The sequence below is a fragment of the Asterias amurensis genome, chromosome 16 (assembly GCF_032118995.1).
Source record: "Asterias amurensis chromosome 16, ASM3211899v1".
NCBI lineage: Eukaryota > Metazoa > Echinodermata > Asteroidea > Forcipulatida > Asteriidae > Asterias > Asterias amurensis.
This window is the reverse complement of record NC_092663.1, coordinates 15,298,388-15,317,630: the sequence shown is the minus strand read 5'-3', so window position 1 is coordinate 15,317,630 and position 19,243 is coordinate 15,298,388. Positions and strand designations below refer to the sequence as shown.

The following is a 19,243-nucleotide window of genomic DNA, read 5'->3' as shown; positions in this document are numbered from 1 at the left end:
AATCTGTACATGTAAATGAAAGCTTACAACATGTGGCTTTACATGTGATATACATGTCAGCACACAATTCCCCCCATGTCATGCAATCGCCGTGATATTCGTTTCCTTGTTTGAAGAACAAATTTACGAAAGGCCTACTGTAGTAACAGTTTTTATCTTTTTAAATCCCATTTAATTTCCAGTTGCATCACACCAAATGTTCTATTCTTTCTCACCAACCGATGCCTCAATAATTGATATACAAAATGCCAAACACTAGAATTCAAATTTAAAAATACACAAGTTTTCAAGGACACAGAACTCAAGAAATCGATACAATTCCTAACCGTCAAACAACTCATCCAAACTACAAAAGATGCTCTACCACTGTCAGATAAACCCATGTACAGACCAAGTAATAGTTTTAGCAAACATCAGCTGTGAATTCAGCATGAAGTTGCACTTTTCGTAAAACACTATACATGTTTGTGTTTGGTACAAGGAAACATGTACATTTCTCTGTATCTCTGTACATTATAAAATAGAGGTAGAATTCATTGAGAATTGATCATGGCCAAATTGCACAGAGCTGCTTAAAAGCACACAAAGTAGCTTAGCATAACAAAATTAAGCTTATCAGAAAATGTATACCAGTCAAACTATTATGGAACAAGTACAATTTGTAAATGGTATCCTGCTCATTTTTGCTTCGCAGAACAATGTGAAGCATTATTATGTGCTTAAGCAGCTCTATGCCATTGCACTGGTTTACAAAGCGATCAGGGTGTGAATTATCAAACCATAGAGCAAGGGACAGCGCTCTGTGCATGGCAAAACCAAGTCATTATCTCCCCCTTAGAAAAGTTTGGGTAAAGCTTCAAGCCCACTCGAGCATGGATTCAAGACAAGGAAACACTGAATAATTCTAGCGGGTTTAAACGTGTAAGAAGAAACCTTCAGCTTATTTTCCACAACACACATATCTTCTATTATGTTACCGTTCTGCAAAGTTTTTTTCTGCACTGTGTTTCCTGTTTGGAGCAGGAAATTCAACCGGGACATCCCGTTAGTGGAATTTGTCCCAGCAATAAGGAAAGAGCATCCGAGTGTTCTGAAGATAACGATGAGGATGTGGTTAGATTTGTTTCTGGGTAAGGAGCCCCTTTAATCGATAGGGATCCTGTGTAGAAAGAAGTGGCTGAATAGGTTTAAAGGGGCACGCATCCTTAATTACCCCCCTAAGATGGAGCCCGATTTCATACAGCAGAAAATATTGCTTAACATTGTCTGCAAAGCAATAATGAGCAGGGATTATTTTCACGACATGCTTGTAAAAACAAGCTTATTCTGGTAATAATTGTTTTGTTGTGCTTCGCTATTTTTTTATTTTGTTCAAATTTTTGTGAAATTGGGCCCATATGAGGGGAAATGGGGCGTGAAACTGTCTGAGAATCTAATCAATATTTTACATGTTCTTATTTAATTATGTTTATAAAAGTTTTTCAATAAATATATGTTGATGCATTATTAATTCACTCCACATGTATTGCAAAATTATTAACACTAAAATTCGAAACGTTTTTCAAACCTGGCAGAAAAAAAAACAATTAAAATAAAACCCAAAGGCAGAGAACCAACAAAATAAAGGATAGTGTATTCCTAAAATGAAATTATCACTTCATTTCTGATATTCTATTTTTCAATTAAGTTATTTGTGTAACTTAAGATTGAGGTATATGACATATGGTGTAAGGATGAATCAGCCACGGTTCATTGGTCCACTGCGAGCTGAGACGTGATTCATACGTCGGATGAGATACACTAAAGGGAATATACACATTACTTAGAATATTCATAATAATATTTGATAATTATTAATTTCTTATATATTTGGTTTGCGGTCACACCATCTGTGTGGGTAGATTTTGTTCTTTGGAGAACCGTCTTGCTGTTTTTATTCTGCTGTCGTGGGGTAGATTATTTGGGATTTTTTTCCCGGGACTTCTCAGTTCTGAAAAGAACAAGGAAGAATATCGGCTGGGGAGTACAGAGGGACGTTTTAAACTTCACTACCGGAGTGAGTTCTTAACTATTGGTCTCAACGTTTCGACTAGGTTGCTCTAGTCATCATCAGGAGACTTTCTTGTTCCTAAACTTATCAAATGATACCAATATTCACAAGGTTTCATCCCAACGCATTGAAGACAGATTCAATGTTATCAATCACTGACAAAAGTACTGATTTTTTTAACCTCGACCTAAACTTCTTTCAACAATATTGTTTTGTAACAACTGTTTATTTTACTTCATTATCAAGGAATGACTCCTTTTAAACAACCTTTGACCAATTATTTGATAGCAGTCATCTAAAAAAAAACCACATAACCAAAAAGAGGCTGCGAGTGCAATTAGTAGTCTGGTTCCTGTATGTGTCAGAAAATACGATGTTCCAATGTGTCTTACTATAAATGAACCATACAATGAAGATGATCAAATGAGGTCATACATGGAGGAATAAGAACACGTGGTTTATCACCATGTGTGAATCTCTTTTGAATAGTGTTGGTTTCTGAGAAAGAACCAACACCAACCAAAGAGAATTACACATGGGGCTATAATGGACTAAAGGCAAACCCAACCCGAGACCCAATTTAATCAAGCTGTTAAGCTGAAAATACTGCTAGACAAATGTATTTGCTATAAGCATAAATTAAGTGGGACACAGTCACAACAATGTAAACTTGTATTCCGGCTAGGGTGACCTGTTTCTGCTAATCAATACTTTTCTGAGTATAGCAATTGAGCACTGATCATATAACTCTATGGCACTGATCATACTCCCACCACGAAAAGTTTCAAATCGTACACTGAAGATGGCTCAGTAGGTCCTTTCTCTAGAGTACAATATACATCACAACATCCCTTTAATTATGCCCGACTGAGTCCACAATGAGTCAACCGAGGCTCACCCAAACGTGGAGGCAGAAATAGACCGGGGAGTGTTCAGAGCGTGAAGCTCCCCCACCTCGGTGATGGTGGGAGCATGGATGAAGAAAACAGATTGGAGGGGAAGAGATGTGTCATGGCCCAGCCGAACCTGCCTTTGTTCTCTATCCAACAATCATAAAACATAATTTGGAAATCCATAGGGGATCCACCCTTTTCAAACCGTAGTAAAAGATCAAATGACCACCTTAGTATTTTCCCAGATTAAGTGGCTAAATTTTTTACGAGACAGGTTTAAATTACATTGCGAGAAGAATAAGCCTTTTTAAGGATGGTGGACTGTAAAGGAGTGTACTCATTTGGTTTGGATGTAATACATACACAGTTACCCAAACCTTTAGTGTTATGTGTCCACCATATATCTCAAAATGGCTTGTTGTGTTTTTTTTTTTTACACTTAAATTCTCATTCTATATTGGGTCAACCAGTTGAAGTAAGAAATACACCAACAACAAATAGATATAGTTGTGAAAACAACTTCAATATGAAACTGAGAAATTAATCTTCAATTAACGACTATGATACTAGTTACAGTGCACCCACTTTTTTGTAATATACCCGCCCCCCCCCCCAAGAAAAAAAAGTGACCGAACGACAGAAGGAAAGTAGCCTAATACCCTAATCAGAACATCTACAAGAAAAGTTAGACAATCATGTATACATAAACCTTATCAAACATTATATATTTCTGGTAATAGAGAAGGCCTCGTGAAGTGAACATCACTGTTATGGAACTTGTGTACAAGGGTGCTTGTGTGAACCAGAAACACCGGGTATCTCTTCCACGATAAGTGTTCTGGGGTTATTTTACGTGCACTGGCTTGCCCCGAACCATGTGGCACCCAAATGGAGGTAGACATTAACTGTCTACAGTTTTTTTCGAATACAAATCTATCGTGAAAATAATTGTGATATCATTTCTAAAACAGTGAAATATTCCGTTTGTAAGTTGATGTTCTTGTGGTTCGTTCACCCTTGAACAACTTTCGGTCAAGTTTGTTTTCAGAAGTGACGTATGAGGAAAGGTTCACTTTATACATGATAATTATATGCAAATTAGATGCACAAACTCCGCCTCGAACCATAAAAGGTAAAGTCAACTCGAAACCAATATGAAACTTGGCCAGGGCACTAAAACTCCTACAAACAGAAAGAGTCGCTCCCATACAAAAAACAGTTTATTGTTTACTTTTTAAAGACATCAAAACACCAGTGGCCACTCCTGTTGTTGTTCTATAGGTGACCCTTGAACCCGGTGTGGCCGAAGCTAAAACTATAAAAATTTTGTGATATCATGTATTGAAATAAAATTTTATCTTCCGCTATCATTTGTTATCGGTCCACCACTTAAACTCCTTTTGTTGGACCGAGTCCATTTTTCCTGGCTAATAAATTACATAGACCTAGGGATCAAAGGGGAATTTGGGGGTAAATTCCCTGTTGATAATTTTGAGTGTAGGGGTTATTATATCAACCAGAATCAGGAAACTGAAGGGAGAAAACTGAGCTCGCATCACTTCTTACTAATTTGCAGAATACGTTTTGCTTAGCGGAGACGAAGATTCAAAGCAGAAACGTATTCTTTCATATACGACGACTCCCTGTGCTCCATGCCGGAATTTGCATTAGTATTTTGCTTAGCAGAATTCCTCAATAGGGAATCGAGATCATTGCTACCCCTTTCAAAATAAAAGGTCTGCAGAGTGAATTGAGGGTTGGTCAAAATTATAGTTGTTAAGTTTTTATTCACCAATGAGAGAACACCTTGGTATTTTGTATTGTACCATTTGCCCTCTGACATCACAAGCTTATACAAAAGAGCCACAGAGCCTGGACTTCCTGCAGGCATCTTTTATACACAGCTCAAAGTAAGAAAACATAAAATCAAACACTTTGGAGATTGCGCTGTCTGACTTTTATCGATATAAAGAAGGGGGCTCTTACATCTCAAAACTTGCACGGTTATTATTTGTTTATCACCCTTGAATCGATGTAGAAATTATGACACCGAAACGTAAACTTTCCCATAATATGACCACTATAGCTTGCCTGCCAAAAAGGCAAAGGACCAACAAGACCAGTCTTTTTGTAAACAAAAGAATAGGCTATGGATATACCACACTGCCCCCACCGTGGAGAAAAAACAAACATCCGCAATTACCACAAAATAAAACGCTAGATTCAGAAATCTGTCGTACAGTTCCAATGCTGATGGTAAATATAACTGCAACAAATAATAAGAGATGTTTTCGTCGTGTCAGTGAAGCCATATAGCAATTATGGTGAAACCATGAAGGAAATAATAGAAAACTGTTGTTGAATCCATGAATCACGGTTTCCCAAGAGAATACGGTGGTTTCTCAACCCATTCATAAACCACAGGTAGACGGGGTGGCGGCGTCTTGACCCCGGTGACCCGTGACCCAGACCACTACGTCACAACCAAAAAGTCCCATCTGAAACACTTCCGCATTCCAAAGCTTATGTCAGGCGGCCCAAAACAAGTGGTTTATAAAACGTGACCTAACGAGATGGGATCACTTTAGAACGCACCAAACTTGGTGCGGATTTACTGAGTAGATACACAAATCAAATTCGAGTTTGTTATGAAGTTAGTTTATTGTTTGTTTGTTTAGATTATCCTCCCATCAAGTGAACCACTCGGAAAACACAAGCTGGCAACAGCCAATCTCTTTCATACAAACATAAATTGATACACAAACCAAACTGAGATTCATTAATATGGACGAATGCTGATAATTTCTATAGTCGTTGTGAAATCAGCGGTTAGTTTGGTAGGATTCGAACCCATAACCGACTGAATGCAAGTCTTGTAGTCTAACCAGGACCACGGTTCAAAGTGCTCATTATCTGAATGAGTTCAACATGTTGAGGGACTAGACTTTTGAGTCTATATGTTTTTTCTTAATGCGTTAATCTTCGATTTGAGTGAACGAAAAGGCATCTCTTTGCTAATGTTTTGCTTTTAATTTTACTTTAAAAAAATTTCTGCATAACTATAATTTGGCATGGCTTTTGGTGACAGTGAGTTACGATGGGTCTCACATTATCAGGTTGGGTAACAATTTGCTCCCGGAAACTGGTGTTGGACACGAACCTGAGATAAGTTCCTGCCTTCAAGCTTTAAAGCTCAACATCTGAGTCTCTGATACTTAACAAAAAAGAAACTGAGTAATGGAGGAAGGAAAAGATGAATTTCTCTACGGTATAACGTTCAACTTACAATGTTTTCGGGTTCAAAGTCAATTCAATTCAATTCAAATCACATGTATTTCCATACTATCAAAAACACGGCAATTATACGGAGTGCATATATAGCGAACGGATTGTTGTAATGTTTATAATCAAAGAAAATGAACAGTATGGATCTAGGCTGATTTGACGTGTGCATAATTTTCTCTATTTTGATCACATCAGTTCGATTGGTTCGTCTAATTCTTCAAACTCGACTTTCGCTGCATATTGCAAAAAAAGAGAAAAGTGGCTGATGCTAACATGGCGGTTGAAATGAAACATGCAAATTTCCCTTTCATATTCTAAAGTTAAAAACTTTTAAGAATAAACATGAACTAGTCTCGTGATTCCTTTTATAGAATGGAGCAATGTCGGTCACAGTGATTTCAAACTGCTGAGCGACATTTTGAAAAATATTTAGCATTTTTGGTTGTTTTCTATTGGTGCGCACAGTAATAGGTGTTGTGACAACCAAAGGACCGAGTTTCTGACTTCGGTTTGCAATAAAACATTCTTGTCGACGCTTCGTGCGGCCTTCACGAAATGCCAAACAAGGATTTCACTTGTAATACAACAGGGCTTTATTAGAAGGTCGGTTAATAATGCATTTTTTTCTACCCATGTCTGTTCGAGGTCAGTGGTTTGTGAATGAGTTGTTATACCCCGAAGGTTCCATGGTCCCAGACAAACAATTCCATTCAAGAAGAAAGTTGTGAAACCAAATTCCAACCAGTGTGGATTACAACGTTAGTATTCCCCTGTTAGTGATGTCAAGTTGTAAGGAAAAGAACATTGGTTCTTTCAATTAATTTTGTTACAAATCAAATGAAGAGTTAGATATACTTCATTTATTTGGGCAATCACTTTTTAGTGAAGACAACTTAAGATGGTTTGGTCTTTGTCAAGGATTTTGTGTGCATGTTCGTATTTTGTACACACGCTTAATTCAACTGCTGATATCGAAATAATATGGTGATTTGGGGGTCTACAGTAGAATTTTTATCTGCAGAATTGTAGTTGGGATAACCAAAAAGATGGAGTTTTCTGACGCAGCAAATTATGCCATGGCTTTAAAGTTGAGGAAACATCTAGGTCATGGGTCATGGGTCATGTTACCTGTCTCCAACAACAGTGAACAAGTGCACCCAACGAAAAAAAAACAAAAACGGCTGAATTTATATAAGTAGGCTAATCATCTTTAGTCGTGCAAAAATAATAAGCATGCTCTTTCACCCTGAGTTTTAAATCTAGCCTCGCGAACCCGATTACAAGAAGCTGTTTTTCCTTTTGAATTCAACTTCATCATTCGATAAGTTGAAAAAATAAATGTTTATTGAAACTACACCCACGAAAACTATTCAGAAAGCTGAGACCTTGAGGTCACCGTTCCAATAACAGTCACGACCCATTCTCAGTGCCCAGAGCACGGGGGTCATTTTCAGCGAACCGCGAAGATCGTCCGTGCACGGTGGCAACCCCCCTTTTCAAAAGTGACGTCATTCCCAAGAGTCATCCGAGTGGTGACGTGTGGTTTAATAATCTGGCAAAAGGGGATGGGCACGGAGAGGGAAAATACCTCCAGAGTTAAAGTCACCAGAGCGTTCTTTTAATAGTCATAAAATAATGACAACCTCGGGAAAAAGCTGCACAATTGACTTTTTATAATACCGCGTATATCGTTTGCTGTGTAGCGAACCGCTCCCTGTCTAGCATACATCTGTGGTGTGACTTGTCTACCTGCGGGCTTATATGGCGTTTTGCGTGGTGTGGTTTTCGACAAAACAGCACCATTAAATTTGAGGAAGTACCACTCTGCAACAACCATGGAGGAAATAAGTTATTGTAAAATTTGCTTTTCAAAAATCTTGATCGCTAGAATATTTTATAGTACCATTTCATTAAGTTTGTTTGAAAAATTATATATTTTTCCTCCATGTTTTAATAAGTAAGGTTTGCTGTGTAAACACCATACATTCTGAGTATGATTTGAAATAATTTGCATGCGGAGATACAATCTAGTAAAGTTTTCAGTATCACCGTGTACGAGTAGAATTTGAAACTTTGCATGGTGGAGATATACAATTTATAGTAGGGTTTGCAGTATACATCATGTAGACATGAGTAGGATAACCACTTTCATCAGCCCCATATGAAGTGTAATATTTAGTTTTTACACCCGGTTGTAAAGCGACGAATCCGTACTCTTTGGGTGAAATTTTTACCTTGTTTGTTGTTGATGCAAAGATGGCATCCATCTCCTAGTTTTATTTGTGACAGAGAAGTGCAATACTCAATAAACGGGTTATCACTATGGTAGGCCCTGATTTTTCCCGCGTCTAAATTCTTGAATCACTGGGCAAGTTATCGGACAGCTTTTTTTTTAGATAGCATTTAGGCCTAAACCGTGCGAAAAAAATAAGTAATATTGACTTTGGTAGAAGTTATTAGTTTGATCTTTGGCATCACAAAGATAGCTCCCATGCCATTTACAATGTCAACAAGGTATATGGGGCAAGGTATGTAAATGATGACGTCACCAGTTACGATTTGGGCGTGTCTGTGGTGTTTGCGGTCGGAGGGTCCAACGGTCAAATGGCCGTTCTTGCTAAAATTATTGAGGTTAATAATAATAAACAAGAGTATCATGAGTGTACCTTTATAAGCAAAGCAACTGGGCGTATATGGACATTATGATTCACATTATAAGCCAAAGCATTAGACCACTTAATCAACCAAATATGGGCATCGGAAATGTAATTGGTCTGCCGTTGGGAAACAAACAACATACAGCCATAAATCGATCAATGGGGCTTATAATACAATAGTGCATTTAATACATTTGTGTACACGTCTCATTTGTTGAAATTACCTGCTCACATTTATAGAGCAAAGGAACACAATGAGTGGATTTTCTTCAATGAATATTGAACATGAACATACATGTACAATGTACTGTACCTAGGCTCTTCATGTAGTGTGCAATGCATGTGCATGTTCAATGTATGTACATGTACATGTATTCATACATGTGTATTTTAGTCAAGTGATATTAGCATTGACTGACAAGCCAAAGATAGCGAAGACAACTACTTCAGATCAAAATGTGTTTCATTCTCAAAGAGTTTTTTGGCCATTGCCTGTCATTTACAACGGTTGAAATGTGAAAAATAGGATAATCCAACTAGGCCTATATAAACTACAGAGAGCCCAATATCGGCCGCACCTTTTGACAAGCTTTACGGTGAACATCCTTCCTTCTTCCTGGTACGCTCATTACATATTCAAATGTATGTAAATTTACGCAATGAATTATTCATTGTTAGGGCTGCAACTCAACGCTTGCATTCGGCATGTGGTTTTATCGGTGGTCGATACTCGTTTCAGAGTTTCAGAGGCATCGGTTCCTAATTTGGCTGTTTTACAGTTCACAAATTTACTGTTTAGTGATTTTTTTGTAGGGGGAAAGAACTCATTATAATCATACACTGTCACCAAGTGAACCTAGAGGTGTAGTCATATTGCACAGATGCGATTCCAATTCCCAGCAACCACCCCTCGTCGTGTGAATTGGCTCTTGTCTGCATGTACTTGTACTGTACATGTACATGTAGTTCATGTACATCCATATACAATGCACATACACAAGCGTTTGTAGGACACTTTCGAGTGAGGGGGAATGGTATCAATTATCATGGACACATTAATATAGAAGTCAATATATACTTTTATACTGTTACCTCATCATTTTGTGAATGCTGTAGACATGCAGGAAGCTGTATACATACGAATGTGTAGTCACATGTAAAATAGTTGAAGCCACTTTAAATCTGAGCAGTGCGCCGGGCGGTTTGTGCATGCAATGCATGCAGTGCATGCAGTGCACTGGTTATAGGTCATTGCCCCGATGCAGTGCAAGTGCAAATTCATAAATTCATTGTTAGATCGGTTTACATAAAACGAGTACATTACCATGGCTTCTGCCCAACAAAATAATATCAGGGAAATTATAAACCACCCTTACCAAAATCGCGTAACATAAAAATTATTATGACAAAATAAGTATAAATACTTAATACTTCCATCTCCTCTCGCCTACAACCATACTACGTTGAATACACCGGTTCTCGTCCGAACACCGCAGTTAAGCAACGTCGGGCCCGGACAGTACCCAGATGGGAGACCGCTTGGGAATACCGGGTGTCGTAGGCTTTTGATTATTTTTAATTACACATAACTAGTTAATTTTTCTCTACCCATTTAGTGGCGAGCACAAATACAAAATGATACATTTCTTTAAAGACAGTGGACACTTTTGGTAATTACTCAAAATAATTATTAGCATGAAACCTTTCTTGGTGACGAGTAATGGGGAGAGGTTGATGGTATAAAACATTGTGAGAAACGGCTCCCTCTGAAGTGCCATAGTTTTCGGAAAAAAAAGTAATTTTCCACGAATTTGATTTCGAGACCTCAGATTTAAAACTTGAGGTCTCGAAATTAACCATCTAAACGCACACAACTTCGTGTGACAAGGGTGTTTTTTTCTTTCATTATTATCTCGCAATTTTGATGACCGATTGAGCTCAAATTTTCACAGGTTTGTTATTTGATACATATGTTGAGATACACCAACTGTAAAGGCTAGACTTGGACAATTACCAATAGTGTCCACTGCCTTTAAAACGAACCAAGTCACTGCTTCTTGGAATAAGCCCTGGTTTTTTGTCTTTCGAGAAAGAAAAAAAATAAGTTAAACATAAAATTCCGGGGACTTTTTACCTCCATGCACTAACTAACAGCAGTCCATATCCTGGCCATCGCTTCCCGAATAACAAACAAGGTGAACATACTGTTTTCGGTTGTTTTCGTCAAATTAAACCTTCTTGACAAATACCAAGGAAACTATAATTACAACTACAAGTTTATGTAAGATTATTCTCATTAGAATCGATGCCAGTACATGTACTTAGAACTTGATATCATTTTTTTTAATGGTGTATGAGTTGGTGCTAAAAATTTGCTAAACTAAGTCGTTTCAAGATTTTAAAACCGGTTCCAGAGACCTCGCTATTTCGAGAAAAGAGGAAACAATACATTAAGTAACTCCAAGTCACGTCCTATGCAACGTCATACCTCAAGGCTCGCTTTGAAATTGATTGAGGATCAACGTGGTCCGTATTTAACTGCGTTAAAAGTGCAAAAAATTATTCTTGAATTATGGGACAAAGCCTGAACATCTTTACGTCACACCTCGAGTTCTGCCGTTGAGCCCACGTACATAATCACCTTTGACTCCGCATCATCACATGACCTTCATGAGATTCACAGTTAAATCAAACGTATACATGCTTATACATGTACACCAATACATGTCCTTCGCATAAAAGACAGGGGAATAATAGTCTGACATGACAGTGCATGCACACTGTATAAGTCGCCGTTAGAGGGCGCAACATCGACCGCCTGGAGGTCGGACTAGATACCAAACCTGGTCCTTGCTCTATGGTGGGACGCAATAGACTGCTTTTACTGTAGCCCCGAAGTTAGCGTGTGGTAAAAGGAGAAACAAAAACAAAATCGCCGGCGGGACTGGGTTCAAATAATTTCAGTTCAAAACAGTGATGTTTGTTTAATACATTATCTCTTATCCAGTTATTAGTATTGCGATATCGGCGTCAACGTTAAACGAACGCGCACCAATCCCCACATCCACACTAGCCCTTCGTCTAGTTACTGAATCACAATTTCTTGATTTTGTGCATTTCATAATCAGGCGTTAAACTAAAGATTCTGATAGATTGGCTCCTGTCAGCCTGGTGTTACGGTTCACATCCCCTTGTGGGAGTTTGCCGAGTTCCCTTGACGAAAAGGTCATCTTAACAAACCTCATTGCCGCCAAGGTCAAACACGTGGAAACTCTCAGACCTCATTGAGGGCGCTGTTCGGTGTTAATATTCTTGTTGGGTCATTTTCAAGAACAAAATCAAATGACGGGTTTAAACACCTTTTTCAATAAACTATTGACGCGTCAGCCAATGACTACGACAGTAAACAATAATAACTTTACTATTATTAAAATACCTTTTTTTTAATAGATGTTTGCTCTCAATTTGCATAAAGAAAGATATTTTGTGTTTTATAATTACACACCATTGTGTTTTAAAGGCAGTGGACACTATTAGTAATTACTCAAAATAATTATTAGCATAAAACCTTACTTGGTGACGAGCCATTGGGAGAGGTTGATGGTATAAACATCGTGAGAAAAGGCTCCCTCTGAAGTGACACAGTTTTCGAGAAAGAAGTTATTTTCCACGAATTTGATTTCGAGACCTCATAATTATTTAGAATTTGAGGTCTCGAAATCCAGCATCTGAAAGCACATAACTTCGTGTGACAAGGGTATTTTTATCTCACAACTTCCACGACCGATTGAGCTCACATTTTCACAGGTTGCTATTTGATGCATATGTTGAGATACACCAAGTGAGAAGACTGGTCTTAGAAAATTACCAATAGTGTCCAATGTCTTTTAGCACCTTCACAGGATTTGGGAACGTATTGAGTAAAAAAAGTATTTGAAAATAATTTTAAAAAAGTAAATGATTTTACATATCAAAATCAAGGGATACAAGGATCGCTTGAATGAAAGTATGATTCTTAAAGAAATCATGGTAATTGGTTCCCCACCACCTATTAAAAAGTAAGTCCCTGCAGTAACAGTGTTAAGTTGGACCCACAAGACTGTTCAGTAGTTGGTCCCTCCGATGGAATACATTGATTTCTAAAATGGCGATCAATGGGGGACTTTTGGGACACTTGGTGGCAGCAGACTTACTTAGGTAAAATCCATTGTTCTCATCAGTAATGCGTGAGCATCCTTATAACTACGTAAACAATGGACATTTACCTGGCAAGTCTGCTGCCACCAAGAGTTCAAAAGTCTCCATTGAATCTTCCTTTACAGTTTGACTCCCAAGATGGCGGACATAGTAGGCGCGCATATCAGTGTGCTACCATCGTGACAGATTACCCTTCCCCTCTAGCGCAGAGACTGGGCGATGTGCCGACCGCCGTCTACTGGTAGGATTTCCCCCGTTGTGAAGCTGGCATCATCGGACACGAGGAAAGCCACACACATGGCGACATCATCCACGGTGCAAGCTCGCCCCAGTGGGTGCCAACGCCTCCCCTCCTCCTCAAGCTAGTAAAACATGAGCAGATACCATTTAAGGGGGAATTCCAATGGAAAGGTGGGCGGATGTCAAGTAGACTTGATTGTCAACATTTTTTTTTTTTGTGTCACCGATTAGAGGTTGCTTCGTCGACTGTTTGGGGGCTGACTTGGAAGGACAGAGCAAGTCTACACATCTGGATCCAAACCATTGATCTCTATTCATTATACCGACTGAGTATACTAGAGATCAGTGATCAAAATAGGTTTGTTACGATCATATCAGATATGTAGACTAAAGCCCAGTTCATACTTCCTGCGAATGCGAAGGTGAAGCAAATGTTGACGTCAAAAACTCGCTAGAATAATTCGCAGCAGTTCAACTCTGATCAACTCACATGCGAATATCGCTGCAAAAGGAAGGTTGTTAGGTAAAATTCACGTCAAATTCACATCGCATTCGCATTCGCAGGCAGTATGAACCGGGCTTTGCTCTGTCCTTCCAAGTCGGCCTCCAAAAGAGTCACCAATTAGAAGGCAATACATCAACTCTTTTCGGGGCTGACTTGGAAGAACTATGAAGGACTGGGCAAGTCTATGCATCATCGAAACAGGTTCGTTTTGATCCAGATGTTTGTGTGATACAGATATCTTTTCTCCAGTACTTTGTGTTGCAGTTGGGGTAGAACGGGTTTCTTTCAATACAAATTTTATTACGACTTTTATACTGGCGACTGATTTCTGTACAAGACCTAAGAATAATATTTTGTAATTCAACAGAGGGCGCCCTACCACATTTGTGGTCTCATTCGCGCTTGTTGTTAGATGGCAAAGGGCTACACAATTTAATTTGTTTGAAAACATACAACAATGCTTACATTTTCATCCGTTGGATTCCACTTGGGAGCAGCTTTCTGGTAAATTGGAGTTACAGTCAGACCAGGGCTATGACAAGAACGGGAAAATGAAAGAGTTTAAATTAAAAAGGTCCACAAAAAACTTTTACTTCTCGTCACACTTCGAGGCTCGTAAATTACGCGCCAGCAGAGTTGCACGTCTGATCGATCTTGCATCGCATCCATACCAATACCTGTCCCTTGAGGATGAGGTCAGGGGACCAGTCGACACAAGTTTGAATACCTTACAACGCTTGGTGGCAGCAGACATAATGGCTAATTTCCTTTTTTCTTCTTCTGTCGTCTGCTCCGCGACTTCGGCTGCTCTGTGAATAGTCGTTGGCCGCAAAGAACATGTTATAGAATGGCTTTACCGAAGCTACCATTGGGACACGTCTTTTGGTTATGAACATGCACACATTTTTCCGAGAATAATTTTCAGAATAACTCTGCTGCCACCTAGCGTCCACGAGAGTTCCAATAAAATGTTTTTAAATTAAACTTATGACTGTTTACACACAGACATAAAGAATATCTGTGTGCTTACCTCACTGCATTGACTCGTATCTGCTGGTCGGCAAGCTCTGTGGGTTCCAAATAAAACAAATTGATTTTTAAAAACAAACAAAATAAAACCGGGAAAAGTGGGCCCTGGAACAAATTAGTTCAAAGGATTAATATAGACGGGCAAAGATTGATAGAGAAAAACACGCGACAACAAGTAAAATGGAGCCCGATCGAGCAATTATGGGTAACATTTCATGGAACTGCCATAGTGGAAAAAACTCGGCACATAATTTCGCTTGCAAGAATAAGGTTACCAGTGTAATTTATGACAGAGGCCTATCCAACTCCATTTTGCTCATCAGCAGAGAGCAATTATTTAGTTCCTCCTTGTTCTATAAAAATTGTCCCATGATAGCTTTATTTTGTGAAGTGGTATGAGACTCACCGATAGCAACTGTTTTTGTAAAGTGATCTACAGCTGCTTTGGTCATTCCGTATCCAAGAAGACCGGGAGACTACGGGCAGAGAAAACAAACTAATGTTTATTGTTAGACAGAGGGCGCCCTGCGAATAATTGCACAATCCAAAACATAAAACATAAAGGTCAATTTTCTAATAAAACGTGGGCATATACAGAAGAAAATAACAAAATATTGTCAGCTTTAAATGTCCCGGAAAATTAGGAAAACACAATCTAAGGGGGGACACATTTAAAAGAGAGCACTACATTACTTACCGCTCTTTTACTTGAAGTACTGGACACATTGACAATCGAACCTTAAAGTAAAGCAAAGAGAAATTCTGGTTACAACCCCCCTAACAAACATAAGTAAGTAAGTAACGTTAGTGGTGACATGGTGACACCATGTAAAATATTGGTTTGTTAGTATCAGGGGTGCGATAAGAGCCGGTTCGTTATGCTCGACTTCGGTCAGTATGCTTTGACCATCTTCTGGAGAATACTGGACTCTGTTGTGTCTGTCAAAAGACATTCAGAGCACACCCTGCCCGAAACGTCGATTAACAAACCGGCTCTTCTGAGAGCCACCACGACTCACAAAAGATGTATGTTACATGATGTCACCGCAAACCTTACTTTACTTCGTATTTTCCCCAGCCTTATCACTCAAACAGACAAAATTGATGAACTAATTAATGAGATTAATGAGAAAATTAATGAGAAAGATTACACATAAGGCGATTCTGAAACTTGTTAGAGCGCCCTCTTTAGTTAAAATTGGCACACATTATTCAAAGACGAGGCATTAAACATTACCTTTTGTTTTAGCGAGATGAGATGTAAAATGCTTTGTAACCAAGAACATGGAACGGATGTTGCCGGACACCAGCGCATCTAGCTGGTCCACTGTCGTCTCCAATAGACCACCGTAAGAAAGTACTCCTGCACTGTTTACCTTATTACGTAATCGAGACAGAAACAAAGTCTTAACAAAATAACAACAACATATTATGATAATCGTTTATGCAGAAATGATTCTCAGATTGAAATATTGTTGAATCCCTCTTTCACATTCCTTCAAAGGCACTGGACACTATTGGTAATTACTCAAAATAATTGTTAGTAAGCATAAGAATTTACTAAGTAACGAGCAATGAAGAGCTGTTGATAGTATAAAACATTGTGAGAAATGGTTCCCTCTGAAGTAACTTTTTGAGTAAGAGGCAATTCTCACTCAAATCTTAAAAGACTTCGGGCCTGAATCCTCTTAGTAGGCACCTGAAAACACACAAATTGTGCAAAAAGGGTGCCTTTTTTTGTATTATTGTCGTGCAACTTCGGTGACCAATTGAGTCCAAGTGTTCATATTTTGTTATTTTAAGCATTATGATGGTTTAAACACCACGTGAGAATACTGGTTTTAGTCAAACCAAAGGCGTCCAGTGCATTTAACCCGAGCTGAAGCGCAGACAACGCAAAGGAAGTCAACACCGGGCGGGGATGATTGGGGGGTGGGGGTGGGAGCGGGGTCCAGCGAGACATGGCCGGAATTTTGCAGAAGTTTGTGAGTAGATTTAATATTATCGTACACAAATAAAAAAGTCACATAAAACACTTACCAAAATATGAAGCTTGGGGAACTTTTCTATTGTCTTCTTAACAAGTTCCTTGACATCTCTTTCCAAAGTCAGGTCTGCTTTGACGATCAGAATCTGTTATTATGGAAATAAAGGTATGGCATTTAAAGGCGCTGTAGACGTTTGGTAATTACTCAAAATATATTAGCATATAACGAGCAACGGAGAGCTGTTGATAGTATGAAACATTGTGAGAAACGACTCCCTCTGAAGTAACGTAGTTTTCGAGAAAGATGTAATTTCTCACTAAAATAATAGAAGACTTCTGGCCAGAAGCCTTTTATTCCAATCTGAAAGCACGATATTTTGTACAAATTCTTTTACAATTTTCTTGCAACTTCAATGACCAATTGAGTACAAACTTTCACAGCCTTCTAATTGTATGCATATGTTGTGATACACAAAGTGAGAATACTGGTATTTGACAACAAACGTGTTCAGGCCTTTAAACCAATAATTACGGCACGATGGTATAGGATTTCACCGTGGTTTTCCAGACTAATTAATAAACAGCCAGACATTCAATATAAATAATGAAAATAAAATATTCGGTTTTTATACAGCGCTACACCATAAGGGCGTCTCAAAGCACTTCCACATTATTAGACCTGGTCACTGGGCCTTAAATCATTCCTTAAACCATCTCAGCTCCCTGGGGATTATACAGCCTGTGCCGCCAAATATGTAGCGCACTATGCTAAACCAACCACAAGAACCAGCTCTGCCCTCACACAGGTACCCATTTACTCCTGGGTGGAGAGAAGCATTTAGTTAAGTGTTTTGCTCAAGGACACAAATATTACGACCGGGATTCGAACCCACACTCTGCTGAACAGAAACACCAGAGCTTGAGTTCGATGCTCAATTTAAACAACATACATCTTATCCCTATAGCTATATAAACCACTAAAACTACGGTCTTTTTAGCTGTTGATGCATTCAATTTCGATCTCGTGCATACACAATTAATTGTGTGTACTTTCTCACTCAGATTCAATTCGGTCATTCTATTTCTCCATACAGAACGCTACACCTTTTCGTAAGTTGAATGTCTACTTCCTAATTGTATGGTTGACTAGCTCGTTCTACTGGCTTTATGATTTTATGCGGCCTGGTTTGTCAAGACTTGGAGATAAAAAGCAAAAAGGAAGCCAACCTTGTCGGCGTCTAGTCCCCTGTCTTCGCATGCAGTCTGCACCAATCGTAGGTTGTCATCATTTCGACCAACTAGCACCACACTACACCCAAGAGTGGCAAGATGGCGGGCAATACCTGCACCAATACCAGAACTTGCCCCTGAAACAAGATTAAAACGTTGAACTGTAAAGCGAAAAACAATTTCATGCAAACGTAGGCTTTGCTGGCACTGAAATATTTATAAATACCAACCACGAAAGCGTCAAAGTTGGAAGAAAAACAAAAACAGCCTTTTTTTACAAAGGCTTTAAAGTAAAGGTATACCTTTGTTAACATGTATAACTCCAACAATTAATAACCATAAAAACTTACTTGGTAAAGAGCTATATGGAGAGCTGTTGCTAATTTAAAAAAACATGCTTTTTGGAAAAACACCATTTGAAGTAATGTACACTGTAAAAAGTATCCTTATTTCAGCTGTTTTGTCAACTTAGAAAATGGCCGCCTGCTCGCATACCGGGGCGCGTATATAGGCCAGTGCGCGCTCTAGTTCTTTTATATAACTCTATGGTAAAGGCCTACCAGGAAGAAAACATAGACATGTAGAACATCGGTGGAGGTGAAGACAGGAATTAATATTTCTCTTAAAAGATGGCAGATCATAGGATGAAGGGAAACATGCACCAGACAAGGAGTTCCAAAGAGATTCAGTACGAGAGAAAAAGCCAATGGAGTAGCTCTTTGTTCTACATCTCGGCACAGCCACAGTATAAGGATGAGAACAAGCAGAAAGCCTGGTCTCATGCTCCAACACCCTGACAGGAGGAACATATATAGTGGTATATTTACTGTATCTGTAAAACAGACAGAGGCTTGTTACAGACCTAGACATAAGCAGATGTACAAGCAAACACATTGTTATAAGAAACCCCGTCTACTAGTCAAGACCATGTAGACTTACCTGTGACGACCGCAACTTTTCCGTTTAGAAAAAAACTCATTTTTGGAGGCAGTTACGGCAAGTTGAGATAGAGAGGATCTTGTACCACGCGTTTTTGTTCCAGGTTCTATACAAAGTCTCTAAACGTACGGAGAATACATCTAAAATATACATGTAGATGTATCCGCGGTAAATAGCCTTTATGACAACACAGGCCTACCCGTATAATTCACGAGCCGCATTATTAGTATT

At 38.8% G+C, this 19,243-nt stretch overlaps 1 protein-coding gene and 1 non-coding gene across 2 annotated transcripts; one reads left to right on the top strand and one right to left on the bottom strand.

Moving 5' to 3' along the window:
• The first annotated feature begins 10,330 nt into the window (after positions 1 to 10,330).
• LOC139949319 (5S ribosomal RNA) lies at positions 10,331 to 10,449 on the top strand. The gene has a single exon (XR_011787547.1). It is a non-coding gene; the product is annotated as a 5S ribosomal RNA (ribosomal RNA).
• Positions 10,450 to 11,579: 1,130 nt separating this feature from the next.
• LOC139948678 (3-oxoacyl-[acyl-carrier-protein] reductase FabG-like) lies at positions 11,580 to 19,243 on the bottom strand. Its single transcript, XM_071946922.1, has 9 exons — positions 19,013 to 19,243; positions 18,071 to 18,210; positions 16,897 to 16,989; positions 16,094 to 16,232; positions 15,554 to 15,594; positions 15,263 to 15,332; positions 14,858 to 14,894; positions 14,293 to 14,359; positions 11,580 to 13,444 (listed from the first exon to the last, which is right to left on the bottom strand). Exons 1-9 carry the CDS (start codon positions 19,050 to 19,052, stop codon positions 13,283 to 13,285), a joined length of 789 nt encoding a protein of 262 aa, XP_071803023.1. The 5' UTR covers positions 19,053 to 19,243; the 3' UTR covers positions 11,580 to 13,282.